This window comes from Aspergillus flavus, chromosome 5 (assembly GCF_009017415.1).
Source record: "Aspergillus flavus chromosome 5, complete sequence".
In the NCBI taxonomy this organism is placed as follows: Eukaryota; Fungi; Ascomycota; class Eurotiomycetes; order Eurotiales; family Aspergillaceae; genus Aspergillus; species Aspergillus flavus.
This window is the reverse complement of record NC_092408.1, coordinates 2327407-2354651: the sequence shown is the minus strand read 5'-3', so window position 1 is coordinate 2354651 and position 27245 is coordinate 2327407. Positions and strand designations below refer to the sequence as shown.

The 27245-nt window shown below is 45.2% G+C and overlaps 6 protein-coding genes across 6 annotated transcripts; 1 reads left to right on the top strand and 5 right to left on the bottom strand.

The window, feature by feature from the left end:
* Window positions 1-4594: 4594 nt before the first annotated feature.
* F9C07_2163924 (WD40-repeat-containing domain protein) lies at window positions 4595-9214 on the bottom strand. The gene is made up of 7 exons (XM_071509312.1): window positions 8113-9214; window positions 7788-7869; window positions 7402-7724; window positions 6804-7333; window positions 6157-6627; window positions 5942-6074; window positions 4595-5890 (listed from the first exon to the last, which is right to left on the bottom strand). Exons 1-7 carry the CDS (start codon window positions 8231-8233, stop codon window positions 5784-5786), a joined length of 1767 nt encoding a protein of 588 aa, XP_071364453.1. The 5' UTR covers window positions 8234-9214; the 3' UTR covers window positions 4595-5783.
* A 412-nt stretch (window positions 9215-9626) lies between these two features.
* On the top strand, window positions 9627-11824 carry F9C07_2284976 (uncharacterized protein). The gene is made up of 2 exons (XM_041293021.2): window positions 9627-10486; window positions 10550-11824. Exons 1-2 carry the CDS (start codon window positions 10218-10220, stop codon window positions 11337-11339), a joined length of 1059 nt encoding a protein of 352 aa, XP_041147790.1. The 5' UTR covers window positions 9627-10217; the 3' UTR covers window positions 11340-11824.
* Window positions 11825-12002: 178 nt separating this feature from the next.
* On the bottom strand, window positions 12003-15680 carry F9C07_2284975 (putative snRNA cap binding complex subunit). The gene is made up of 7 exons (XM_041293006.2): window positions 15407-15680; window positions 15184-15275; window positions 15010-15116; window positions 14681-14948; window positions 13735-14627; window positions 13393-13574; window positions 12003-13323 (listed from the first exon to the last, which is right to left on the bottom strand). Exons 1-7 carry the CDS (start codon window positions 15465-15467, stop codon window positions 12440-12442), a joined length of 2487 nt encoding a protein of 828 aa, XP_041147789.1. The 5' UTR covers window positions 15468-15680; the 3' UTR covers window positions 12003-12439.
* Window positions 15681-16762: 1082 nt separating this feature from the next.
* F9C07_6093 (kinase-like domain-containing protein) lies at window positions 16763-19095 on the bottom strand. The gene is made up of 7 exons (XM_041293005.2): window positions 18881-19095; window positions 18625-18797; window positions 18474-18557; window positions 18050-18398; window positions 17803-17996; window positions 17543-17747; window positions 16763-17489 (listed from the first exon to the last, which is right to left on the bottom strand). The coding sequence occupies exons 1-7, from the start codon at window positions 18924-18926 to the stop codon at window positions 17356-17358; spliced, it is 1185 nt and encodes a 394-aa protein (XP_041147788.1). The 5' UTR covers window positions 18927-19095; the 3' UTR covers window positions 16763-17355.
* Window positions 19096-20989: 1894 nt separating this feature from the next.
* On the bottom strand, window positions 20990-21467 carry F9C07_6094 (uncharacterized protein; the record flags this gene model as incomplete). Its single annotated transcript, XM_071511431.1, has 2 exons — window positions 20990-21060; window positions 21386-21467. The coding sequence occupies 2 exons, from the start codon at window positions 21465-21467 to the stop codon at window positions 20990-20992; spliced, it is 153 nt and encodes a 50-aa protein (XP_071364452.1).
* A 4399-nt stretch (window positions 21468-25866) lies between these two features.
* F9C07_6095 (putative mitochondrial import receptor subunit) lies at window positions 25867-27084 on the bottom strand (the record flags this gene model as incomplete). The annotated part of the gene is made up of 3 exons (XM_041293004.1): window positions 25867-25974; window positions 26042-26689; window positions 26773-27084. 3 exons carry the CDS (start codon window positions 27082-27084, stop codon window positions 25867-25869), a joined length of 1068 nt encoding a protein of 355 aa, XP_041147787.1.
* Between the last annotated feature and the right edge of the window lie 161 nt (window positions 27085-27245).

Below are 27245 nucleotides of genomic sequence, written 5' to 3'. Positions count from 1 at the left end.
ATGGCATCGTTCCTCAATGGTTTCTTACACCTGCAAATGAGATGACATTGGATGACATGGAAAAATGACGAGCTGGACTTCGCCCAGACATTGACCATACTAAATCCATGCCTAGTGAGATCCACCGTCTAAATCCAACTAGTTCTATGGTCTAGTCCCGACTCTCATCATCCTTGGGGCAATGAGTGAGCTCTCCGGCCCCCTGATCATCTCTCCATTTACCTTTTCTGCCCATCTCGGCGGGGCGATAGATGGGGATGACTTTTATTGACTGCTGCAGGGGAGGGAGAAAAAGTAGGAGGTAGTAAGTACTAAGTACTAGTTAGTACCCAGTAGTCGTGGCGGGACGGACAATCGTGGAGAATAGTGGTTATTTTGGCCCAATCGCGGGATGCGTGTGACAGTCCCGATCGAGCTGATAATCACGCACCCACATTGGCGGTACTATGCTTCCATACTTGACTTGGTATGGATTCTGTACTCTTGGAGGCTAACAATTTCAGAATCTATATCTCTATGTTTACCTACATAATGTAGCGTAGTTCATAGAAGCATATCTACTCCATATTCTTAACCTCCCCCCCCCTTCTCTCTCTCTCTCTCTCTTGTCTTTGACTTTCTACCACCTTTTCTTTCCTTTTCCACGTTTAATTGGACGCTGTGGTGGTCATCATGGTCATACTGTAAAGAAAGACACACACATATATATATGGGTGTGTGTGTGTGGTGGGGGGAGATGAAATGAGATAGGAACATCTATGGAATCCAAAGGGGTAACAAGGAAAAAGGCTGTTTACAGTTATTTCACGACTTTCACTCTGTCAAGAACCATTCATTACAAGGCAACCATGTATAGTGTACTTGCTCCAGTCTATGGATCATAGAAAAAAAAAAATGAATGTTCTTTAGGACTTTTTTCTCTTATTATTTACTCCCTTACCCTCCCCTCTTCTTTCCTTTAACCTCTCTCCGGGAGGTCTTCATAATTGCTGTTTGCGATGGTGAGAGGAGTATCAAATACAACAGCCTTGTAATACACCATAACCGCTATGTAATCATAGATCATCTGACACAGCGGTCCTGGAGGGTGGGCTGGAGCATTGGCCAGTCAGACAAACCAAACCAAGACGAGGGATAAGGGTTTCAGCCTGGCCAAAAAAGGCCGGCTACAAAGTGGCCGCTTGGCTGCGTACGGAGGGAGGAGGAGTACCCTTTAGTCAGGTACTAGACTATTGTAAATATCGGAATTTCCACTTTGGGAGTCTTTCTAGTTTCTCAGGGAATATAAAAACATGGATGATCAATATTGTTAAGGACTGTGATAGTTAACCTAATCTTGGGTACATACTACCTGTATTTCGCGCGCGCGCCCCCCAAAAAAAGGAAAAGAAAAGAAAAACAACAAGGGAGAGAAAAGGATTAGTCAACTAGGATACCCTTGTCATCTACGCAGGCACCTGAACCTTTGGAACCCAGCCGACCACTAGAGAGAAGCAGTTTCAAGGCTGACGGTCAACACTCTCCTCACTAGTGGACCGATCAGCACCATGACCCGAAAGGATGTAGATCTTTGAGACTGGAAGCATCTCATTTGTTTTTGGTCCCAGACCTGATCATAGGGTCCCGATATATATATTTTTATTCTAACATCTGGGCACCTTTCAAGCTAGTTAGGTGCTTCATCATATTCATTGTTTTCGTCGGCACCCAGGAGTTCTTCCATTTATTATTTGCATGGGGCCGGCCGATGCGGCAGGCATCTTGCAGTCCTGCCGGGGACATCTACACAGAGGGTAAGCCACATGCAGCCTCGGAGCGGATGGGAATTTTAAGACTGGCTGCAGAAATGCGCAGGGTGCCCGAGAGCTCCGATAAATTGCTGTTAAGCCGAGGGAGCTGAGGACGCTCGGGGTCAGGGACATTGAGACAAAGTGCCATGGATGGTTCGAAATCAGCTCGTATACCCTACATATGCACACAGCATGAGAGAACAGAAATATAGTCATATACGTATACGGAGTATAGATGGGACTGGCTTGAGGACAACTATTTAGCATTCAACATCCAATGGGAGGGTTTCCTGAGTATAGCCACAGAAACCGTGCGGGTGACAGAAGTACCGCAAAGTTTATGACAAGGGTTCGCCGGCAGAGCTACAGAACGGACCGTCCGCAGCCGATCAATAGTGTGGAATTACTAACCACGTAGTATCTCATTTGCTGGAAGGCCCCGGCTGGATGGATTCCTTGGCGTCAATGAGAATGTGCCTCACTCTTCGCGACAGCCGCGGCTGGCGACGAATGTCTACCACAGTGCCTAAGACTTACATGGATACGTGCCTGACCTCTTAGACGACTTTCGAGCTAGTACGTAGACTCTTACCTTGTCAAGCAAGAACAAACGAGCTCCATGAGTGGGTGTTGTCCAGTCTAGTTGATTTGCTCCACACAGTCACGCGTCACAACATTCGATCCACTGCGAGTCATGGCAGGCTGACTCCAGTCCCATCCGATTCGGCACCCCTTGACCCAACTTCTACGGAGTAAGTATACTTATTACTGTGTACTAGGAGTATGTATCCCAGCGTCCGATCATCTATTGCCTTTGACCAATACAATTTAGGTGGGGGGAATACGAAACTGCTGTCTCCACCCCTCCTCACCACACGCGCCCACACGTTGACCGTGGCGGTCTTCGCCATCAGAGGACCTCCACTGCCTTAGCTGGTTAATACTAGTAATATGGATCGTCCATCCCCTATAGCACTCTTCATTCATTGGATCTTTAACCCCATGAATCGATACTCTTGGACAGAAAATAAATCATTAAAATGATTGAATATATGACCGAGGGATAGCCGGGCAGAGAGTGAGAGAAGCTAGGCTCAAGAAGATCTTTGTGGCTGCAAATTTTACGGTTAACGCATTGAAAGGAAGATGCTAACCATTTCAATCATCCCCCGTTGCTGTAGCGGGCCGGGCCTTCTTCATGATGATCCATGGATCGATGCGTCATTCCACTACTTGGTATATCGATAAACTCATAGGAACATGTGTAAATAAAGTACAAGGAAAGATTCAACATGAACACGCGGTCTTCAGATTATCCATAAGCCGCGTAAGGTGGAAATGTTAAATAGTACCTACTAATAGTACATAGGCATGTCACTGATTGGACCAGCTCTAATCCTGGTACCCTTCGATTGTTCTCGCTTTCTTACTGGCCTGAAACAACACGAGACGCTAAAGGGGAGAGGGAAAAAAAAAAAAAAGAGGAAGAAAAGGAAAGAAAAAGAAACTAGTGGAGCTCTAGTGATTACCTCCCAAAATGACAAGGGAAAATTTACATCGTACATATTATATTACACGCACTGTTATTTTACCTCCCATAACTGAGCATACACCTGCGTAATATATGGATATACAGTACATACATCCTACTACACACATGATATTGGCATATAATATCCACTGCCTGTTCAACAAAGATTTACCAAAGACATGAAAGCAAACAAGGGGTGTGGCTGGAAACAAGATACATCACATGCACTGATCTATTAGCAGGATATCATTTCACACCATCACACAGCAATCTACTAGCAGGGGGTTTGAATCCTGAGTCTTGGTTCAGGCACTGCAGGACCCATCACAGAGTTAATCCATTCTGCTTAGCCCTAGAGGCAAACTGGGTAGATAATCATGGCTAGGTGTACAAAGCAATGACGAATAATCGGTTGTAGAGCTCTTCAACGACTCATCCATTTGTAATTGCATCCTAAGAGCCACTTTAGCCTAGACAGGGAAAGGGCATGCATGCTGTTTGCTCTGACCCATATTTCGGAGGATATTGCATTTATTTCCCTCGAGCCCTTACAGTGGGTTCGGGACGCCATATGTAGTTAGCAGTGTCCTAGCTTCACATACATCTATTGTATGGTTCGTCAGTGATCTTAGCCTGCTAGATGGAATCCTTCCCACCTGCACTTCCGATGCAGGAGAGGACAATCCCATTATTTACTGGATTGTTAGGCTTACCAAAAGAGTGGTATAATATAGATAGCTTCTTTGTCTACCAGACTTCGGAGCGAAAACTGCTGATCATAATTACTCAAGCTGATTTCTGCAACATAAAGGGTAGGTAAAAAGGGAAGAAAGGAAAGCAGGAAAACAGACTGGGGTTTATTTTTTTTTTTTATTTTTATTTTTATTTTTTTTTAGCTATTTTATTAATATATTTTTTTGGTTGCTGCCGACTTTTGAGCGGATCAGCGCGGCATTGAATTCTTCTCCGCCTGTAAGATAAAATACCTATTTCCCAATAGCCGCCCATGGCTCCGAAAAATCTACTGCTGGACAGAAGCTGACTGGTGTATGCACTGGACTCGATACTTTTTGGATTTTGAATTTTTGTCTCCCCCCCACCCTTGTGATGGAGTCCTGAGCTAGTATTCAACCTAAGCTAGAATGGCCAGATCCCTCGTGATCGTCAGGGCTGGTCAAAGATGCAAAAGGACTAGGATTGCTAACCTATTTTTATTCTTATTGAGCCGGTCGCTTTATATGAATCACAATCAGGACTAATCTCCATGATCTGATCAATGACACTGTCCGGTACAGGGTTATTCTCAAGATTCTCATTACCTTGGCCTCTAATACTGACCTTTGAAACTTTTAGTTGTCATCAAGTCAGTTTATCTGATCTATTGGAAAATTTCACATTGCGCCAGATGAACAATGCAATCATCTCACCTCCATCATGTTGAGCTATATCGCCATGCTTGTTGTGATACGAGGTACGAATACTGCCTATTCTAGACAGTCGTGTTCTGTATAGTACTGAGGTATACAGTAAAGGGTCCATACCTCAATACGCTAGATTGGAAAGCAACTGAATGCAGTCAGGGCGACCCTGCTACCCTCCTATATTCTTCTAGGGTCGTTACGGAGTCTTTCCGGTCATCTTTCCCCCTCCCAGGTTCTCTTACTCTGTACTCCGTAGGAACTCTTGATGGCTTTTCTTTCCCTCGCCGAAGGCATAAGAACCTTCCCCCAAAAGTGAGATGATGCTTCGTAAGGCAACATAGCCTCGCCAGCTCAGTTACAACCCCAAGCGCAATAAGTATAGTATAGGAATCATAAGCCCCTCACTCAATACCCCGAGTCCTCCCTTCGTAATAAAAACAGAGCAGGGGAGGGTTGACGAGTCTAAGAGAGCTAATCTTAAATAAGTTTGATGAGGCCCATCCGACCTGTAGGGACTGAGGCGATTCGATAGAGGTGTTTACGCAAGCCCCGGTTTCTCATTCCAACGGGAGTTCGGCGCGCCTTCTACAATAAGTAGGCATCCACGGTGCGCCCTTGAGATAATCGCATCTAGCTCCTTCAAATTCACTACCGGGCTAATCCATGACAAGTAAAGCCCAAGATCACACGAAAGAATCGACAATCAGCCAAATTACTATCCATACACACATTGCCTTTTTTTTTTCTGTCTTGTTTTCTTTTTTTCCTGTTTGTTTCTCTGACTTGACTTGACCCATACATCACTCATGAGGTAAATGTGGAGGTTGCGAGCGAAAGAAGAAATGGTCTTGGGCAGCGCAGCACCCAACTGAAAACCAAACTGGCCGGAATAGGTGAAACATAGAGAGTATAAAGCCATATGTGCGTCAAACCTTCTCAGGAGCAGCCCATCACCGTCCAGTGTATGTAGAGTACCTTAGCAAGAGGAAACGAGGTCAGAAACACACATTCATAAAAGATGGTATGGAAAGCCCTGTCAAATTACGGCTGTGAGTTGAATAGAAGCACATACCTCCAGATTCTTGCACGCATGTCACCACTACCGGTGGCGAACAAGTTGTTTGTCGGGCTGGGAGCCACCGAGATAACTATCACCAAGTTAGACGAAGACATCATCCGCAAAATATTTTGATACTAACCAGAATTTTTGTGGCCTTGTAGCATCATCTGCGCATTTCCTGTAATTGGATCCCAGAACTGGACACCCCGATCCTTAGAGCCACTCATAACCCAGTGTCCGTCTGGAGTCAGGCAAACGCTGAGCACAAAGTCCTAAGCCGAAAGTGTTAGCATCTATTTGATTTGGTTCAACATACACAGAAAGCCGTAGTTGCAGTCGCAGGCATTAACAAACCTTGTGGCCCTCGAAAGTCCGAATGCATTTACCACCTTTGACCCCAGTTCCAGGGAATGCACCACGGGGAACATTAAGCTCCCAGAGCTTGATAGTCTTATCGAGACTGCCGCTAACTAGATCCCGACCATTTGGCGCGAAAGCGACCGAGTAAACGCTATCTTTATGTCCATCAGGGCTTTCCAGCCGTTCAACTAAATAGCCGGTGGTAGTGTCCCAGACGCGAACGCTCTTGTCCAGGGAGCCAGCTGCGACGTAGTGACCATCGGGGGACATAGCAACGGTGGTCACACCATCTTCGATGCTGAGAGTGTAGACAAGCTTGCCATCCAGAATATCCCATAGGCGAACAGTCTTGTCTCCGCTGCCGGAAGCAATATAGCGGCCGTTGCCAGCAAAGTCAAGAGAGTAAATATCTTGCTCATGACCAGTGAAGATATGCTTGATGGTCCGAGCAGCAATGTCCCAAACCTAAGCCCACACAATTAGTCTCCTGACCAAATAACCAAACAAGGGAAACGGAGGCCAGGTATGATGTGGTTCATTAAAAAAAATGATAGACAATTGCTCTTGCCAGCACTCGCAGGGATTTAAAAAGTGAATATCACGAGCCTTGACGACAACAGAAGAGCTGTACTCAGACTTACCCGAATTTGCTTATCCTCGGCGCCGGTCGCGAGGAACTTGCCATCAGGACTGAAGCAAACGCTGCGGATATAAAGATCGCCATTTTTGTCCACATTCTCATCCTGAAGGGTAGCCACATTCTGGCCGGTGGTGACATCAAAAATTTGAGCGGAACGATTGCAACCTGTTGCAAGATATTTGCCGTCCCGGCTGAAACGCACGCAGCAAACCACACTATCATGAACAAGGTGATGTACCAGCTCGACATCCAACACACGCTGTACCTCTGGGTTGAATACAGCGTACCAATCAGCACCCTCACGCTTTTGCGAGGCAGGTAAATCATCTGGATTCCAGTTGGCCAACATGTTACCTGGGCGGTCACGAACAAGGGCTTGGCTAGGTGGGGTGGGCCGGGCCAACTGAGGCGACACACGAGGATCAGGGTAGGCCAGTTGATGGGTTTGCTGGGGAGTTGCTGGTCCGGGAGGAGCACGGGGTCTCTTTCCAGGTCCAGGAGAGGCGGTGGGCGGAGGTGGAGGTGCGTAGCCTGTACAGAAAATCCGCGACTACGGGTCAGACATCAAAGAACCAATCATGAACTCAGTAACAACATACCGTTCACAGCAGCACCAGGCTGATATCCCCCAAAAGAGCTCTGCGGTGGCTGCGGCGCTCCTTGCTGAGCCGCGGGAGCAGGCTGTTGAAGGGTATGCTGGGGAGGCTGCTGATCCTGGGGAGGGGGAGGGGCAAGACCGGGACCACTACCTCCTTGGTTGGCCATGATCCCACCAAATAAATTACTGGGGCCATGGCCCAGTGCGGGCGGGGGGGCTTGAGAAGGGCCAGCGTGCTGTGCTGGGCCAGCAATATGGGAAGAGACAGGTTGAACACCGCGCGACTCGAGCTCATGACGCAGCACGCGAATTTCCGCTTCATAGCTGTAAAGAATTAGCTTCCGAAAAAGGCTATTGTCTTTGGAAGGCCATTCCGTAGACACGTACTCTTGCTTCATCTTGATTTGTGCTTGTTCCAGCTGGTAGACTTTCTGCCGAATCATTTCCATTTCTTGAAGCTGTCCGGTTACTGAAAGGATTGTCAGCAATCCATTTTTATGTAACGTTTAATTCTCTCTTCTCTGACTAATAGAAACAGAGAGAGCCCCCGGTAATTCCAAGCGAGCTATCGCGCTTCATGCGACAGATGTATCGGCGGAGGGGCCGATCATGTAAGAACTTGTAGGGAAGTATGCCTGGCGGGACTGGCCATGGGGGTTGACACGAGGCAGCTTCAGATAATCAGAGGAAGAGAATTCAAATGCACACATACATTGATGTTCAAACTCGCCAGTGCTCCTTGATTGATTCTCAAATTCCTGGCGCAGTTGATCAAGCAACTCCGTCAGACGGGAGTTGGGAGCGGGAACCATCCCGCGATGTGTGTTATACATTGCGCGTTACTCTTAGTCTGTGTGCCCAGTAGATATTGACAAAGATCAAAGGTATGATTGAAGATAGCTCAGGGCGATCAGGCGGGACCAATGAAGGGATTGTTCGCGCGAGGTGAGGAACGAACGGTTGGTTTCGATTTGACAAACGGGCCGACCAGAAACGACAAAGGCTGCTGGTAGAAAGTCAATGCAGCCGCATCACAGCGCGCCCCTGGGGACCAACCGCTGTGGCAATATGAATTAATAAGGGCGGGTGTTGTGAGGCGGTAAAGACGTGGAAGGGGCTGTTAGGAAAGGAGATGCAGTTGAGGTTTGGAGATGACAGTTCAAGCACGGAGATCAAGGCTGGAAATGGATGGGGGCAGAAGGCGGCTGAAGGTTTGGCGCGAGAAGCGAGGCGATAGGCGAAGAAGCGACGGGACTGGCCCCTTTTTAGCCTGGCGGGGCTTCCCGAAAGACCGTTTGCAGAGGAAGGGACAGTATTAAGAGTTCCAAAAGTGGATTTATGCCCATGGGTAAATACTTACTCCTAGTAATATCACCATAGTTAACCCATCTCTTAAATAGTTTCCCACAATATTGAATTTACATAGTGTATTTATTTATTTTCTTTAGCCCTTACCGTTGTCATGATCATGATATACTGTTTCTTATCTTTTCTGGAGACAAGGTCTCAACGATATTAGCCTGACCATTTTATTTATTACTGATTCTTTTTTCCTTTTCTTTTTTTTAAGGAAAAACAAATGCGAATGAATGAAAGAAATTAAGAGATTGAATATATTATATAATACATTTAGAACAACAATTTTGACAATTCCATTTCAGGGAAACGACTCAGTAGGTTGGATGTACGGAGTATATAGTGTGTAGTGTACATACATACATACATACATCTAAGGGGATGAAAAGCTGTATTGTTACTGTTCTTGGTACTGAAGTCGTCCTAAGCTATCTCAGGGAAGATATTTGTGCTCTTTGTATGGAGTAAAGAGGAAGTAAACCTAAACGTCCATTCCAATAGCTCTTTCCCTCTAACAAATCAGATTGTTAACAGTAAGAATTATGAATGGCATGTCCCAGCACACTACACTCTTCGGAAACTTGTGCTTCTGTTCATATATTTACAGGTGTTGATACAAATGTATGCGAAGCTGAGATCTAGAAACGCTTTCTATGGTACCCCACAGTCTCCGTGGATCTGTTTAAGGATACATACCTATAACTGTTCCTGATTTATTCTAGAAAAGAAGACTTCGTCTGATTGTAGCCTACTTAATCTATTATTAATGTCTTGAGAGGCTTATAGACCTTTACATGGACTGTTCAATAAGGCTATCTTATTAAAAGAGCGGTTACTACTAGTTGAATAGCCTGGCGAATGGAGACGATGTCTGCAAGGTACAGTATGATAAAAGTACCTGGTAACTTTCAACCGACGGTTTGTATTTGTTGGATAATACTAGTGACTATTTATTTACTTCAGATTCTTTCGATCCGGTCCATAAGTTGTGCATCTCCCTTTCCCCCCTTTTCCTAGTTCACAATAATGACAGCCCTAGTTGTGTGAGATTTCTTTTTATTTTTATTTTGAATTTCTTCGCCCTTCCCACCTAGTAGATAACTACTTCTCCACCATCACTTTCCGAACTGCGAAAAGAAGCCCAAGTTCGTTCGAAAGGTACGAAAAAACGGGGAACGGCTGTGAGTGTTCCGCCTGGTGTGATGCCGAGCTTGTTTCTCATAGGCTATTTTCCTTTTATTCATTCCCGTCCATACTTCACATCAATTTCCTCTTCTCTCCACTTTACTTAATTTCCAAACTATCCTTAAAAATCCTCCCTTCTGATTTCCCCGACTTGATTCTCTTCTCGTCCGCTTTCTCATTCCCTTTCCAAACCTTACAACAATTGGGACGCACTGCCAGTTAGTGGCCGTTTTTTATTTCGTCGGACCCGAATTTCAGATTGGTTCTCAAGGGATCATGGATATCGCCCTCGAAGTCTGGGACACCTTCATCGGTGACCGCTTATACGCCGCTCTTCTCCCCGTCTCGCTTTCGTCCTCAGTTTCGTTCCCTGGCTTTAATCATGCGGCCAATAACACACTGTCCTTCTTCGGCGCATCCCAGCCCTTCATCTATGAACCGGCCACACACCTGATTTATCTGGAACCCTCGAAGTACGCGTACATGAGTGCTTGGCCTAGGAACAACATCTATCGCCAATTCCTGAGCTTCTTCTTGATTGTCTGGTATGCAAAGAACCCCTTTCGCTAAGGCTGAATTCGGCGTCTAATGGCCATTCATGAAAAAAGGATATTCGGCCTTATCACCTATTTCATATCTGCAACACTGTCTTATATTTTCATCTGGGACAAGACTACCGTCAAACACCCGAAGTTCCTCAAAAACCAAATTCCCATGGAGATTGCACAGACCATGGGATCTATGCCCATCATGTCTCTTCTGACTGCCCCTTTTTTGGTCGCCGAGGTACGGGGTTATGCAAAGTTGTATGATGGTTTCTCCGACGAGCCTTTTCCGTACTACAGCATCATACAGTTCCCATTGTTCATTGCATTCACCGATTTCTGCATTTACTGGATCCACCGCGGCTTACACCACCCGTTGATCTATAAGTCTTTACATAAGCCGCACCACAAGTGGATTATGCCCAGCCCTTTCGCCTCACATGCCTTCCATCCGCTGGATGGATGGTCTCAGAGTGTCCCATACCACGTATTTCCGTTCATATTCCCACTCCAGAAGGTCGCCTACGTTTTTCTCTTCGGTTTTATTAACCTCTGGACCGTATTGATCCATGACGGCGAATATGTTGCCAACAGCCCGGTCATCAATGGGGCTGCCTGCCATACAATGCACCATCTTTACTTTAACTACAATTATGGGCAATTTACCACGCTATGGGATCGATTGGGAGGGAGTTACCGAAAACCAAACGAGGAACTTTTCCGCCGTGAGACAAAGATGGACAAGGAGGAATGGAAGAAACAAACCGAAGAGATGGAATCTATCCTCAAGGATGTCGAAGGAGACGATGATCGCAAATACCTAGTCGAGGATGAGTCTAAGAAGGACCTATAATTAACACCACAGGGTGTGTCATGTGACTTCTTGTCTTCTTTTTATCAAACCTTCTTGGACTACTGTTGACTGGCTTATGCGACTGTTGCGAATATTATAGGTTGTCAAACCCCTCTCGGGGTGTGGCAAGTTCTTCAGAGGAGAGAGCCACAACCTTCTTCTGCATGGCACTAACAATATTCTCAGTTGGATCATTTGCTTCTGACAGTGAGTGTTACGATATTTATGTTTTTTTAATTTGCCCTGTGCGTGCGTGTCTTTGCCGTCGATTCTTTTCCCTAGCCACACTGTTTAATACTGTTTATAGTATATTGATTACTACATGCCTGTTTTTGTATTTATACAGTCACTGACATATCGTGATATGGACCATTGCCAACGGTACAAATCACTGCAACCCCCCTCCAAAGTTCATGGTTTCGTTGTACATATATATTTCTATCATAGCTAGAAGCAGGAATGAAAATCACCATAGAGCTATCTCACCCGTTCCCCATTGTCACCAATGTTTACATGTATATCTTACGACCTGCCGAAGACACTTGCATCGCTAAAGTACAACGGGCTAGCTTGCTTAGTTAGTCCAACTCTTAGTTGCACCACCTTGAGTTTCCTACCAGAATACTAGGTATGTGATCAAGTATAGTGTTGATAGGTATACAACTGTCAGATTGAATAATGATCATGGTATTATATGCTGTGATTAATATAAAGTATACATCCTAATACTCCCAGTTTGCTTTTATTTTGCTGCTCTTTCAACATCTACTCCGTAGTGCTGATAATAATGCCCAACTTATGAAGTGTGCTTTGAGACATGGTAGTGACTTTTGTGCAGTTGAATACCCTTCGAATTCCTGATGCCAGCTGGTGAGTAGATCGAACCAGTCTTGAACTACAGTGTAGAAACGCCTTTCTGCATCCCTTATTGAAAGAAAGAATGGAAGAAAGAAGAAGGGGAAAAAAAAAGGGAAAACAAAAGCATATCTAATAGAGATAAGTATACAGCTACTCTTCTTTTAGTAGTACCAAGACAAAGGACGAATGTTGACGGAAGAGGCTAATATGCAAATCCTCCCAATGACCTCCTAATAACCGTTTCATGAGACATCCACAGCCCCATCTGCATCCGCGACGTCTAGATCTCCATCTGCTGGACCATCTATAGCCGTGGTACCTTCCTGGGGCGGAGGCGCCGTTGTTCCGATAGGGGTTGCAGTGGCCATGGCTTCAGCGATAAATGATTCCTCAACGCCGGCTTTTCGCCTGAACGCTCTCAGCCATCGACATCCCCATTGTCTGATGATTTCATCCTCTGGTAGCTCACCACTTCCGTCACCCCTTTCCATCAATTCATCGTTGTGACCTTCGGCGACTGACATAATCGAATCTTCAATTACCTTGAAGAGCGCCTGCATATCTGCCTTCTCACGGTTTAAGGTTTCATCTAGAACACTCAACTGTGGCTCATACAGACCTGGCTGAGTTCGTGCCGCAACGATTTGGCGCAGACGGTTGGTGACCTTTCCCACAGTGGCTGATATCATCTCAAAAACATGTGTTCTTGCCAAAATCGTCCCGGCCTCGAGCTTGTCTACCAGTGCCCACTCAATGACGGATAGTGGCGTTAGGATTGTGTAATTCAGTAACTTGTCGATGATGTTGATACCGATTCCTGGCTGATCGGTCCAATATTCCATGACAGAGGTTATAATCTGGCGACGTGCACGAGTGGACTTGGGGCCAATAGCCAGAAGCCGTTCTTTGTTTCGCTCAATGCAAGACAGTACGTGAGAAAGTGATTTTGACCCAACGAAGCAAATTGCCGTGACGAACGCATCTGTTGAAGGTAGCATAGGGTCTTCAACTCCCATCGCCCTAGCTTGCTCTTCAATAGCATTAATTATTGGGAGGATATCGTCATCAGTTGCTTTTTTACGGATGAGCTGCATGATTTCGGTGCCTTCGTTGGCATAGGGTGTGGCTGTCGAGGATGAAGATAAGTCAACAGGTTCTTAGAGGTCCACGACAGGATTAGAGCGCATGAACTTACTATCCAATGAGTATTTGAAGTCGGGGGTATCCTTCTCCTTGCCTTCTGTAATCAAATCTTGATAAGGGTCTGGAAGAGTACCTCTAATACGCTGGGCAAAGCTTAACCTGATCTCCTTGTCCAGCGCGCCGATTATAAAGGCCATCTTTGGATGAACTGAGGAAAGTTCAAGGTCATCGATCCTTTTTCAACGGTTAGCCCCTCATTCTGCCTTCTATTATTATTATTATTATTATTATTAGTAGTAGTAGTAGTAGTAGTAGTAGTAGTAGTAGTAGTAGTAGTAGTATTTGTTTGTTTTGGGGTTAAGGTAGGGATCTGTATCGTTGCGGTGGGACTGACCATTCACTCCATTTCCATGTGAACCCAAAATTGCTTAGATGGTGAGCAAACCAATCCAAGAATCGATGGCTTAAATCCAGATCAATCGTTTCCAAGCTGCGATAGAGAAAACGAATCGCACGCCCCAAGCTCGGAGCAATGGCAGCCGGTGCAATCTTACAGCACTCGGTGAGAACTGAGTGATAGTACACAAGCTTGTGCTGCGGGGAAGGAAGTTGGAATAATTGAGAGAAAACTGCATCCACGGCCACGTCTTCGGGCTTCCACGTCGGGCGGTCTCCGGAGATATCGCGTAATCTGTCGAAGGGGGTTGCACGCTTCACGAAAGTATGCGGCGTAAAGTAACAGTCAATGTCAATGAGATACTTGGCAGTGGCAATACGATTGAAGTCGAGGATGTTGATCGTGTCAACAAGAGCGTCCCGCAGCAGAGATGATGCAATGTCCGACGTTGGAGGGACAGTTTCTACCTCTTGGTTGGAATACACGGACATGTAAACTTCAGGGAAAATCGCCCTGGATCCATTTTGTACAGGGTCGGGCACAGTTATTTGAGGGAATGCATGCTTTGCGCCGGAATCCAAGGGTTTCTGCTCTTCTTCATTGTCGCGTCCACCTTTCCACGGTCGAGGAAGACATGCGAGTTCCCAATTCCGGCTGGCTTCCTGCTGGAGTTGACTTTGAAGCAGGCTAATAACGCTTTGTGCAGCAGATGAAGTGTCATGTTCGGGGCTAAACGGATTAACCAATTCCACCAACGCATGCGGGGTCGATGCAATGATGTCTGTCTTTTCAAGAAGGGCATTTGCCTGAGCCTCAAAACCTGTTATCGGAGAAGCCATTATGTATGGAATGGTGAAGAGAATTATCTTCACGAGTTCCAGTCCTAGCAACTATACACGACTTATTAGTGGATGTGCACATAATAGACAACGAAACTGCTCACATCTTCAGAAGAGGCTGTCTGCAGAACAACGGCACGCTCAAAAAGCTCTTCCAGGATTGGGAAGATGCCATCTCCTTCATACAATATCTGTAAGCATCCAAGAAGTCGGAGAAGAAGCTTGACTTCACGCCACGCCCCATTGTTGATGTAGTGTTGTAAGTATTCGCTCGCTTTTGTAAGGACATCGGACACAAGCTCTGATCTGTAGAGATTGGCAGACAAGACCGTCGCTGCGATAAAAGGGATTTTCAGCGGCTGCTCTAGGGCACTGTCATGGGTCGCATTGTATTAGCATTCGAACGGAAAAACCAGGGCCAGGCTAAGCGTACAGGTCAACTGAGATAGCAACAAAAGTCTGTCTCAGCTCCTCATCCTCATAATTATCGGCGACGCTTTTTGCAATGTTTACAACATCGTCTTCGGCTCTTCTGGCGGCCTAATATGAAAGTGTAAGTCATGACATTGATAACCAAAAACTCAGCATCGAAGCAAAGTGATCATACAGATTCCGCAATGGTTAATAGCTGTCTTCGGACCTTCGCCACCAAAGGTTCTTCGTATTTGCGTCTCTGGCGTCGATCATAGTCATCGTCTTCTGTATCCGCGCAGTACTCGTTAGTAGAAAGAGCAACCAAAACACCACAATCCGAGGGGCCAAGAGAAAGGGTAATGCGGTAGATGCCATAGCTTTTCCTTTTTCTAAAAAAGGGAAGAGTTCACACTGACCTCTATAGCGCCTTTTGCGGCCACCCTTAGGCCCGTGATGACGGCGTTCGTAGTCAACCATAGCTATCTATTACTAGGCACGTAGGTCTTCGTGCCTTCGCCAATTGGGATGAGCTAGATATTGAGCGATGCACTATAAAGCTGTATGCTGTGGATGGGACACATAAAGGTGCGTCCACAGACACATTCACCGCCAGTAATGTCTATCGGAGCAAAGATCACGCGTGCGCATGAATCTAAAGTAAAACATCGCCGACACCCTGAGCTCACCAAGGGTCGGGATAAGGGATGCTCCGTGCCGTTGATTATATAATAAACTAACTTAGTTAACTTAACGTTAATATATCTAACTACTTATGTACATACTAAGTTAGTTCAAGTACATACACATTAACACACATACAGTAAATTACACCAGAATGTACCATGAATGAATTATCTTTCAGAAACAGAATGAGACCAGCTGGCCATTTGAATTACACACAGATGTCCCGTGGCCCCATTCTGAGATTCCTAAGATCAGATCTAGTTCAAACACCATCTCTTACCTAGCTAAACAGCAATGATATCTATCACAAACATGGAACATCGCATTTCACCTTCTGCCTCTGCCGCGGAACTGTATGGGGAGAGCGACATAATGGTCAACTCGGATTCCTCTCGCCCATTCACCTAGAGTACAGTTACCGGCAGCGCTTGAGACCCACTGGCACTTATATGGTTGTCGATGAATATGACAATAATGGCCTCCTACATCCATAGACCATCCCGACTATTGGGAGGGATAAATACTAGAAAACTCGGGGATAAACTTGCAATTACAGCATGAGGCAATGAATGACGGAAATAAGAGGGGTCAAATCATGCAATTACAAGATTGTGGTTATACACATCAAGGAATGCGATGTTCCAGGTGTACGTGGGACTTTAATAGGAGGAAGGGAAGAGGGAAGTGGGGAGGAGAGAAGTGGCGAGGGGGAAGAGAAGAAAAATAAAAGAGAATAGTATATCAGTCGTCTGCTTCGGAACTAAGCACTATGCACCAGCTTCATCGGCGAGGAACATGATCATTCGATCCAAACAAATAAAGCCGGATTCGTGAAAAGTGAACAGCGAGCAAATGGGATGAGTATGAGAGTAGAAGACAAACAGTAAAGAATATTTAAGGAGCAAAAAGAAAGGCGAGAATGAGTAGAAAAAGGAGGCGAAGGCACAAAGATGAGGGCATTTCTAACGCTGCAAGTCGAGGGAATTAAACCTCCAATACCTATATTCAAAGCATGCTCACTAGCACATGATTGATGTGCATCCAAGCATAAAAATCCTCAGCGATATCTGACGTATTTGTAGGATATCCATCTCTCCGCCCTTCTCCATAAGACTTGCGACATTTATAACACCTTCGAATCGAGAGATGAAGCTATGCAGAAATGAATCCGGAAGGCAGACTCATGCGGTAAGGGTATCACACTTTTTTTCCTCCCAAGGGCTGTCTCAGACACCTCAATAACTCCAGGCTATGACAATCCATCACCTTCTTTGCATGAAACGGCCATGCTCCAGTACCCGTTCTTCCCCCCCCCCTTTTTTTTTCTTTTTCAATAAAAAAAAGAAAAAAGAAAAAAAAAAGAACTTTTCCAGCTGTGACAGAGGGTGGTACACTCTCTTTCGACATTTTGTCCTTGTTTCTTTCTGTGAATTTTTTTGTCTTTTTCTTTTCCTGTTTACCTTTGAAATTGCCTGAAAGTCATCACCCCCGCCGCAGAGAAACCAGCTCCCAGATGTCTCGCCAATGGAATAGGGTCTACAACTGAAATGACCTCTCCCAGTTTAGAACCGCCTGGTGCATCAAAGTGAACTCGTACAGCATAGCATCAGGTTCTCGCGCACACGTGCATGTGACCGTACTATGAACAACCGTGTACTTCGTAAGTATCGCACACCTCAACTCAATCAAGGCGTGCCATCATTTCATCTTTCGTTAGGGGTGTAAAGTTATCAATATCTATCCCGCGGGCTTCGAGGGCAGGGCGTGCATGAGGGGGAATAAGCCGACTGTTCATTGCCGGTGCGATAGAAAGTTCTGCTAAGCCGTTAGCCTTGATTGCTAGTAAGCATGGGAAAGAGGGGGCAGACCATGTCGAGAGAAATCAAACAGATTAGGGAGCTCTCGCGATGGCCCATTCTGGTGCCGGGAATCAGGTAGCCGGGTGCTAGGATCCCTGAGTTCATCAAAAAATGGGTGAACCATCGCTTCAATGGCTGACAGCCGCTGCGTTGGTGTATATTCCAGCAAAGCAGAGATCAAATCAATGGCCTCATGAGGAGCTCTCCGAAATACCTGCCAGAACTGTGTTAGAACTTCGCTTGAGAGTCCAAGGTGGAGGTAGATATACTTTGTTGAAAGGGTGTGGCTTGATCTGCGGGAATTTGTGCTCCATGTAGTTGGGGTTCATGGTGCGAATCTGCTCCCGGGTGGGAGTTCCAAGGACTTTTATGATCTCCACCAGTTGATCAATTCCAGATTCACCTGGGAAAAGCGGTTGCCCCAGCATTAACTCGGCCATTACACAACCAGTAGACCAAACATCTAGAATCGTTAGTTATTTCACCAATGTCGAACGGCTGGCACTGGACGATTACCAATCTTCGTAGTGTAGTTTGTTGCGCCAAAAATTAATTCCGGTGCACGATAATAGCGGGAGCAGATATACGAAACATTGGGCTCGTTCTCAACTAAGATCTTGGCAGAGCCAAAATCACATAGCTTCAAGATACCAGTGCTTGGGTCAAGCAAGAGGTTTTGAGGTTTGATGTCACGATGGCAGATACCCTGCGAATGAATGTATGCCAGAGAGCGAAACAGTTGATATATGTAAAGCTTGACCTCCAACATCGGCATCGTAGTCTTCAACTTGTTGAAATACCGAGATGCTCGATAAACCGTTTCTGGTACGTATTCCAGAACGAGGTTCAAATAAACTTCGTCCTTCTGTAAAGGATTGATGGCATGGTCAGCGAAGAAGCACAAGGGCAATCATTCTGTATACAAAAAGGGGACACATACCCTCTCACCATTGGAGTAATAGAAAGCCTTCAATTCTACAATGTTGGGATGGCGGACAATCCGCATTATTTGTAACTCACGGTTCTAAGTGAGCCAATGTCAGTAATACTCCTTCGACAGCAAGAACAGCTATCGGCCAGCGACTACCTACCTTGAAGCGTTTGTCTTGTAGGACACGTTTAATAGCAGCGTCCTCGCCGCTGGGCATCATCTTTGTCTGGAAGACCACGCCAAATGACCCATTGCCAACGATTTTACACTGCGAGTACGAAATTTCCTTGGTCTCCCCTGTTAGTCCATCCTGGACCTTCTCACGGACGACTTCTACACAGCGAGTTTAAGAGTTTAAGTCAGTAGACGGTCTTCATATCCATGTACCAGCAATTGGGCGGAAGAAGAGCACTTACCACCCATGCGCAAACTCGAGAATACCCCAGGCCGGTTCTGTGACATCACGGGCGTTTTGTGGGGTTGGCACAAGGCGGCAAGTTGGGCAGCGCTACGGAGGATATGGAGGACTGCAGTTTAACAACGGATGGCGGCAATAAATGCAAGTGTAAGGTGTTTGATCCGTCTTGAGCTGACTGTAATCGGCGGAGCACTGGCAAGGAGGGGTGCTCTTGAAGGGCGGAATATCCGAACAGTGGGTGTTGAGTGGAGGTGTCCGTGAGATGGAAGGTTGAGAAACGGACGGGCGAATAGCAGGAGGGAAGGCTCAAGCCAGTAGACGGATCGAGTGCCAAGAGTGCGCACCAGAGCAGGGCAAGCCCCCCAGAAGTTCGCAGAGGGAATAACAAACCTCGTGGCAGTCGACCTAGAGAGAGAAGAAAGGGGATGAAAATAATATTGCAGCTATGCGAGAGGGTAAAAAAAGTAAATGGGGAAAGGGAAAAGAAAAAAAAAAAAGAAAGAAAGAAAGAAAGAAAGAAAAATTGCTGGAGTGTTTTACGTCTCACCACTGAGGTAGGCGAATGGTGGTGGCAGTAGTAGTAAGGAGGATAGGGAGCAGTAGGTAGAGAGGGTGGATGGTCGGAGGAGAGGGTGGAAGAGAGGAGGGCGAGCAGGTGACGTTGATGGAGCGACAAAGCCCGAACACGCGAGGGCTGCAGGAACGCGGGAATAAAGCACCGGGAGAGGAGAGGAAAAAGGTAAGGAACTCACGAGCCAACCCCGATCGAACAAATGAATCCAAAGATGGGGAATTATTCACCCAAGAAAAAAAAAGAAAAAAGCGAAAAAATGGAAAAATAAAAAATAAAAGACAAAGCAGAATTTATATGGTAAAAAGAAATTGAGGGGATGAGAAACAAGTGCTGTACAGCAGCCTGCGAAACCAAACAAGTCAGTAAATTATTGACTTCTTGAGAGGTACCAAAAGGTAATGACAAGGTGAACTTGAAAAGGCGAAGATTGTAAACAGCACCTGTATTAGTATTTGGCTGTACTATGTATGTATTATACGTGATAGTGGTAAGATCCAGAAAATCAATGTTTTGGGTTTTTAATGAGGGGCGGGAGTAGTTAATAGTTTTAGGTAGTCTACCTTTCTAGGACAGGCTGGGCAATGAGCACGGAACTGTGGCAGTGTGTGGAGAGAGGCAAGAAGATTGTGGAAGATGGCTGGGATTATTAGTACAGACAATTGTAAGGATTTCTCTTTATGGCTTCCGGCATAAGAACAACACCTTCTACACAGTAGTGTTGGTTCTTGAGATAATTATAAAACCTATCTAATGCACCAGTTGCCTGTTATTTGGGAGGAGAAAAATGCCCTCTCTTCTTACCTGCATACTCCATATTCATTACAGATTGTATCCAAATCGAAAAATGAAGGAGGGGTCCCAAGTAATATATGTATCAATGCAGCATGTTGCATTACATACATTACCCAAGTGCAGCCTAGTCACATGACACCATTGTGCTGTATGTGTGTATTGTCAGTACCCACCTTGTACCAGTGCCCCTATTCGAAGCAAGGCAGTACATAGGTTCTTAGAAATCTATCGAGCACTGAGGTCAATGTAGCAAGAAACGAATCTGTTTAAGATGAGACACACTTTCCCCATGAGCTGCAAACTGGGAGTTGCAGTCTTAGGTGGATTTCATGATGACGGGGGTCTGCGCCCATGTGGAGCAACTGCCCGAGATTGGGCGCAAGTGATGGGCCAAAACGGGGAGAAATACCCTGGCCAGATGACCTTCTTCCGGGGTTCGGATCAAGATTGTTACAGTAATTCGCCTCTAGTTGAGCTTTGTTCAACCTGTGTGGTCACCGTGACTTGATAACTAGCCCTTCCAGCTTTTAGTAAGTCAGAATGGACTATTCTTAAGGAATGTATGTGAACATCCACTCCAAGGCCTTTGTCTATCATAGGTATTGCTGGAGATTGATGTTCTTAGGAGATCTTTGTATAAGAATACATTGCAAATCTAATATATAGATAGGTCGCTGATACTTTATCCTAAACAATTCTTGATCTGTATTAGGAATACAAATGTGCAGCACCTCTATGAAGTTAACAGACAGGGCAAATAGCAACACCATGTGTTTGGCCCGCAGCTGTCAAGTGACCAGGTGGGATTTTCACTGGAACCATTCTCATTGGCTACACACAGTGCCTCCTACGTACACTACTAGTACTAGTTACCAGATCACATACACCTTACCAAACTGCCGCATTTCTGACCAGGAATCTAGATCTCAAAATACATTCTTTCTTTCAGCTTCTTGTTTCCCCCTCTCCCTCCTTTCCCCCCTCTCCTTCCGGAAAAATGGATGCCATGAGAAGGCTTGGCTTCCCAGGTAGGACAGTCCCTTATTCAACACAATTGTGTTCAGGTAACGCGTATGACGGAAGCTTGGAGGTTACGCCACTCTCTATGTACCTTTTAAGTAGGGAGTACAGACTTACTAGTGGTATGTGTCATGTGTTCAGGAGCTTTGGCCAAGCTTGGTGCAGCTCCCAGGACGATACAGCCAACCACGACTCCCATCAAGAGGGGTCGGCTGGACACTTAATTACCTAGATAGTTAGACACCATGGCATTGACTAATTAACTTCGGTGAAATACCCTGTCGTGATCATTAGAGAGTACTACAACTTGCTATATTGTGCCTACTCTGGGTATATGGCTGTTCAACTGTAGGATTCTCAGCGCTAGATCATGTCAAGCATGAAGGAAACTCTATGAGTATCAACAGAGATAGCTCATAGTTTGTAAGCACATTCTACTCTTTGATATCTATATTCAGTATGGTACCTGTCCGGCTTCGAGCCGTGCTACTCCTAGTCCCGACTCCCCATGACTGCATGTCTCCTTCACTAGGAGCTTACCCCACAGAAACACGGTTAGTCTTGGAGATCTTGTCAAAGTGTCCTGGAGTTAGTATCAAAGGTAACCCCTGGATGATCATCGAAAGCATGCCCGACTACTGTATGCAGTTGGGACTAATCATTAATATTCATACTCATCTCCAATCATATATATTGAAAATACCCCCAGGAGAGATGTCTATCCCTTAAGCCCATAGGGATACCTGATGATCACAATCAATAGCCTGTTCTTTTATTAATTACTTCCCTTGCATATATATATTACACATTGTAAATCCATCTACCTTCACCTACACACTAAATACATATAACAGCCTCGCTACAGTCAATTACTTGACTCGGCTTCTCCAGTAGGAAGTTGAAGCGCAACGTGTACTTGACAATTTGGTCTTCTTGCTGAAATTGCGACCAGGTATTCCGTTTCCTTTCTCTTATTACTGTGCCCTGGGCGATTACTCAGTTTAGAGCTATAGCAAAGTCAAACCTTACCAAGCAACCGATGCTTAATGTCTGCATTCCCCATTCCCCGCTCACACTGTACCATTGAATATCTCATCTCTAGATAATTTCTCGGAATAGGATAACAGGGATATTGGCTAAATCACTGGCACTGATGGCAGCATAGCATGTCCTACAGAGATATAATCAGGTAAAACATGTTCAAGAATATAGTCAAGTCACAACAGCTAACAAAGCAAGCCAATTTTACTATCCTGAAGATTTTATATAGTTATCACTATGAAGTATTGGTATTGGTGGTATTGTTCTAAATGATACTGTCATTAGAAAGGGAGGTTATGATATACTTTCAGACTTGAGATATACACTGAACTTGAGAATTAAGAAATAGATATTGTCTTTCTTAGCATTCTGTATCTTGGTATATATCTAGGTCAGAGAAGAGAGTAAAAAAATATATAGATGATGTATGACAGTACCTAGTTCTATACGTATAATCCATTGTGAATGGGTTATGGTAGAAACTTCCAACTGTGTCATAAAACCAAAGTGAATGTACTGGTAGGAATTACAAATACATTACCAAAATACTCATAATATATAACACTGGTTCGTTAATTTCTCTTGCCCCACTTTTGTGACTAGGGCAAGTCTTGATTCTGGAGAGAATCCACCTAGTGCTCTTAATGGCTTTTTGCTGCATGTTAGCATATGGAGTAGTAGAGTAGTAAGATGATTTTACCTTGTACTTTACACAGCAGAATATAATCATCCCAGGCAATGCAAGATTAATTTAAATTTTGCATCAGCACTACAAAGTAATAGTATCAAGCAGCTGAAGAATTGCTAACTGTTAGGTAAATTTTGTATTGTGAAGGGCTATTCTCTTTACAATACGCGAAGGTATAGTGGAGCAGATAGGTTAGTCCACTAAAATTTTTCTTGTTAAAAATTTCTCTCAACTTGGAAGGCTATACACCTCCAGGGCTCCTTCAATTTCTAACCTGATCAATATCGCCTGCTACGGAACACTTAATGGCCAGAAAGTCAACAGGTCAGTGGTCCATTCACCAGAATTCCCCAAAGATATCTCAGGTGACTATCTGGTAGGTAACTCTCTTTGAACCTGTAAAAATGAAAGACACCTCTCTTACTGGTTTTTCATTCTGCACCTATAACCTGTAAACATACTCAGTTATTTAGTTTATTTATTTTTGCTTTCTTATCTATACCAGTCATATGTTAAATCTACTTTCTGTTTCTATAGCTTTCAAGCTGAGATACAGCCTTCACTATAAGTCTATAATCGTAGTCCATGCATGGCAACAGGGAGTCTAGTAAGAATAAAGAACAATCCAATATTCATGATCGGTGCTTACTCTTCATTACATATGCATGGCAGCGCACTAGTCATGCCAAGTAGAAGACACAGTGTAACAAATGATGATGACTATGTTTTTTACGCATGCCCTACATTACCGAGTAATTTCGACAGCAGGTCTGTGGTGTCTGGATGGAGATCCCTTCTGTATGGAGTTAGTGGGTAGCACAAAAACTGAGCACAGTATACACATTACGAGGACCGAGGTTTTCCATCTAGTATGAAAATAACCATCTAGAGCTTGGACTAGTAGGTACCAGGACTCAGGAGCTAGGAATGGATTATAAAGGTGGTAGCGTCTATTCTCCTCTTGTCTAGAAGTAAATGAAAATACTCGTTAAAAATGAAGGGAAGTCATGGAAAGACACATCTATGGGACCAGTACATCACCATAGGTATCTCTATATACTGTACGCCCTGGAGAAGCATATGCTGTGGATTTGTAGGTCTAAAGTCATGGAATGAAGTAAGTATCAACCGTCTTTTCCTATAGAGCTATTAGGTGGCTGTTGCCCATGTTGAAATCAAGCTACTTTCAATCAGAAAAACCAATCAAGGATGCGATCGTTGGAAATATCGCTATTTAAGAAGATAGCCTAATGCTGTTATCTGTAATAGGAGAAAAAACCGAATAACTATTTCGATATTTCTTAGTAATACTAGGCTAGTTTATTACTTCAGGGAAATATAAAAAGTACAGTACATCGTATTGGTTGGGGATTTACTCGAGTCTCAAGGCTTGATGTCATAGTGGATCAATTGAACCAACAACACAGTACCACAGAAGAGGACATCAATCCATTACCAGACACTTTCTCTCGGGTTACGTTTTTCAACCTAGAAATTGCCACCCTTTAGAAGACCCAACGTGAAATCTCTCGCTAGATGTCATAAGAACATGTTGTAACCAAATCATATATCATGTCTGTGAAGCCTGGACAGTTGTAGAGAGTAATTAGAGTTTTATTTTTGGTACAACTCGATCGCTGCCATAGCCGAAATCGCCGGCATAAATCTAATAGTGGGGGTCTTGAAACGAACATTTACTCCTAATACTGTCTCCTGTGCGCATTCACTCTCTGAGTTTTATGCCTCTAAGGTATACTCCATACTAGCTCTACTTCTCCATTTTCTTGGTCTCTGAAGGGTTAGATTGTTCGTTTAGTGTTTTCAGTGGTCAGAAAGCATATGACTCCGTAACCCTAGCTAGCTAACTCTACCACCAGCACCTAGACTACTCTGGAGTATGTACTAATTAGTTATTAGAGGCCGATTACCTAAGTACAACATATGGGGATCTGGACATGCAAAGTGCCCACTGTATCCACTTAGTTGCCAGGCCATCGCGTCCGGGTATTTTACCACGAGCGAATGATTCACCGTGCGGGTTGGCCGATAGACATAGGTACTGACTTCATCTCATGAACCACTATTAGTGGAGTAGAAGATATCTAGAAGCGTGGACCTATAGTAGTCATGTCGATAATAGTTGGGCTTGAACTCTGCCTTATTACTGGTAGTAGTACTCTTGAGGCAACAAGACACTGGATACAATTGAAGGGCAGAACGTGTTGTAGAATTTAGCAACTGCATAGATACTGGATTGCGTCACGATGCGGTTTCTACAGGGCACCTACCACTATATGTAGCAGATAACTCTACAACCCTTCTTGTCCCACTTTGAGCACCTGATTCCATAGACCCGGGAGAACGCGATGCCACATTATCATTGCAGTCATGTTTTAAAGTGAATAAAATGGTTTTACATTGCCCATCTATTATGCATAAACAAACAACAACGTCCCACAAGGGTTTTCATACATGCCTCGCAGTCCCGATGGTCAGTCAATAGCCCGTGGGAAGAAACAAGGTACCAGTAAAACAGAGTGTGGGTTGACAGTCATAGCTGGATCCATAGGAGGAAAGTACCAAAGTGAAAGGTTAAAAAGAAAATGATTTCAGGTAAATCGAAGGTGATTCTATACAAAATGTGGTTCCGTGGCGCCAAACGACTGCGTCCTCGAAATAACCAACCGCATCCGAGGGGATAAACTCCTTAGGAGGTGACACACCATCTTCCGAAAAAGACACAGGGGGAGTGAAGAGCTATTAAAACAAACGACGAAAAAAGATATCCGCTGGAAGAAGGACATGGAGCAATGATTCCATTCTTCCACCATCGGGTGAGCTGTATTAACCCAACTATGTATCGAAGGGCCTAGAAAGGTGGAGGAACCATGCCCTGGGCTTCAATCTTCTCTTGCTGCTCCATCAGTTCCTCGCCAGCGATCTCAAGGGACACAGCAAGACCGAGCTTAGCCGATTGCTAAACCAAACATATTAGACATTGAATCCCGGCAAGCAGTCAAGCGATGTAAAGAAAAACAACTCACCTTAGCCTGATCGATTTCACCGGCGAATGTAAGAGAGATGGGCATCGCTATCCGCTTCTCAAGCAGGCAGCTGACCTTTCCGGCGCTGTCGACCTGAGCTCGGAAAGTGGATGCTCGGAAGTCGTACTTAGCACCGATGGCAGTAGTACCATCTCTGCTGGGACCGCCCATCAGGGCTGCGGCTGCATTGGGCGCGAACTGTAAGTTCATATCAACACCGGCCTCAACACGCTCAGAGAGTTTCTTCCAGTAAGATGCTGTGAAGACGCCTTGAGCCTGGAGCTGGGCACTGGCGATCCAGTCATTGGCCTTGTACCGGGCGCTGTAGGATATCGCAGTTTCTGGGCGAGTGTTCATAGCCTGGCGCTGCCAGATAGCCTCGAATCCAAGAGCCAGGCTGGGGGTGACGGACTGGAGATAGCTTCCGACGAAGATGCCAGTAAGACCCCCATCCAAGAAGGATGGATTGAAGGCCTTGATCGAGGCTGAAAAGTCATCGCCAGTGTAGTCATTGTCGATCTGCATAAGACCCTGGCTAGCGCCAGCCATGATCTGAGTGTTGGTCTTGGTGACAAGTTTTGGACTCCAACGATAGTTGCCGACAGCGGCGAGTGCGCCGTCGCTTCCGAAGTTACCTTGCATGAAAACCTTTATTGAAATCATACACTCAGCTTCCACAGTAAAGAGTAGAGTTGCGGCGAAGGGGATTGCAGAGTGACAGTATAGCCTACCTTTGGACTTCCATACATAGCCGAGAAGGCATAGGGAGGCAGGTTCCCCGACGAGCCCATGGAGAACGCATGCGACACACGAAACAGAGGAGACATGCCGAAGACCTTCGTTAGGTCTGCTCGGAGTCCCGAGAACATGAAATTGGATAGCAAGACCTCCTTTTGCACCTCCCTAGCGATGTTATCCACGGTTCCGGGATTGGGCAGACCGAGAGCCGCCCTTCGCTCTGAGAAAGAAGTGTATGCATCCTTTATGACAGCAGCGACGGAATTATCCGTGAGAAAGGAAGGAGAAGCTAGGTATTCGGCCATTGTGATTAATTGAAAAGGATCAATGGTCGTTAAGAGAGGAAAGCAATGATGGACGCGAGTGGTCGTCGCGCGGGCCTGAGAAAATGGTTGATGAAAACAAGGAAGGATTTGAGACCAGCCCTTTACTCAAAGTTCAAGTATAAGAGAGCAACAGCGACGGT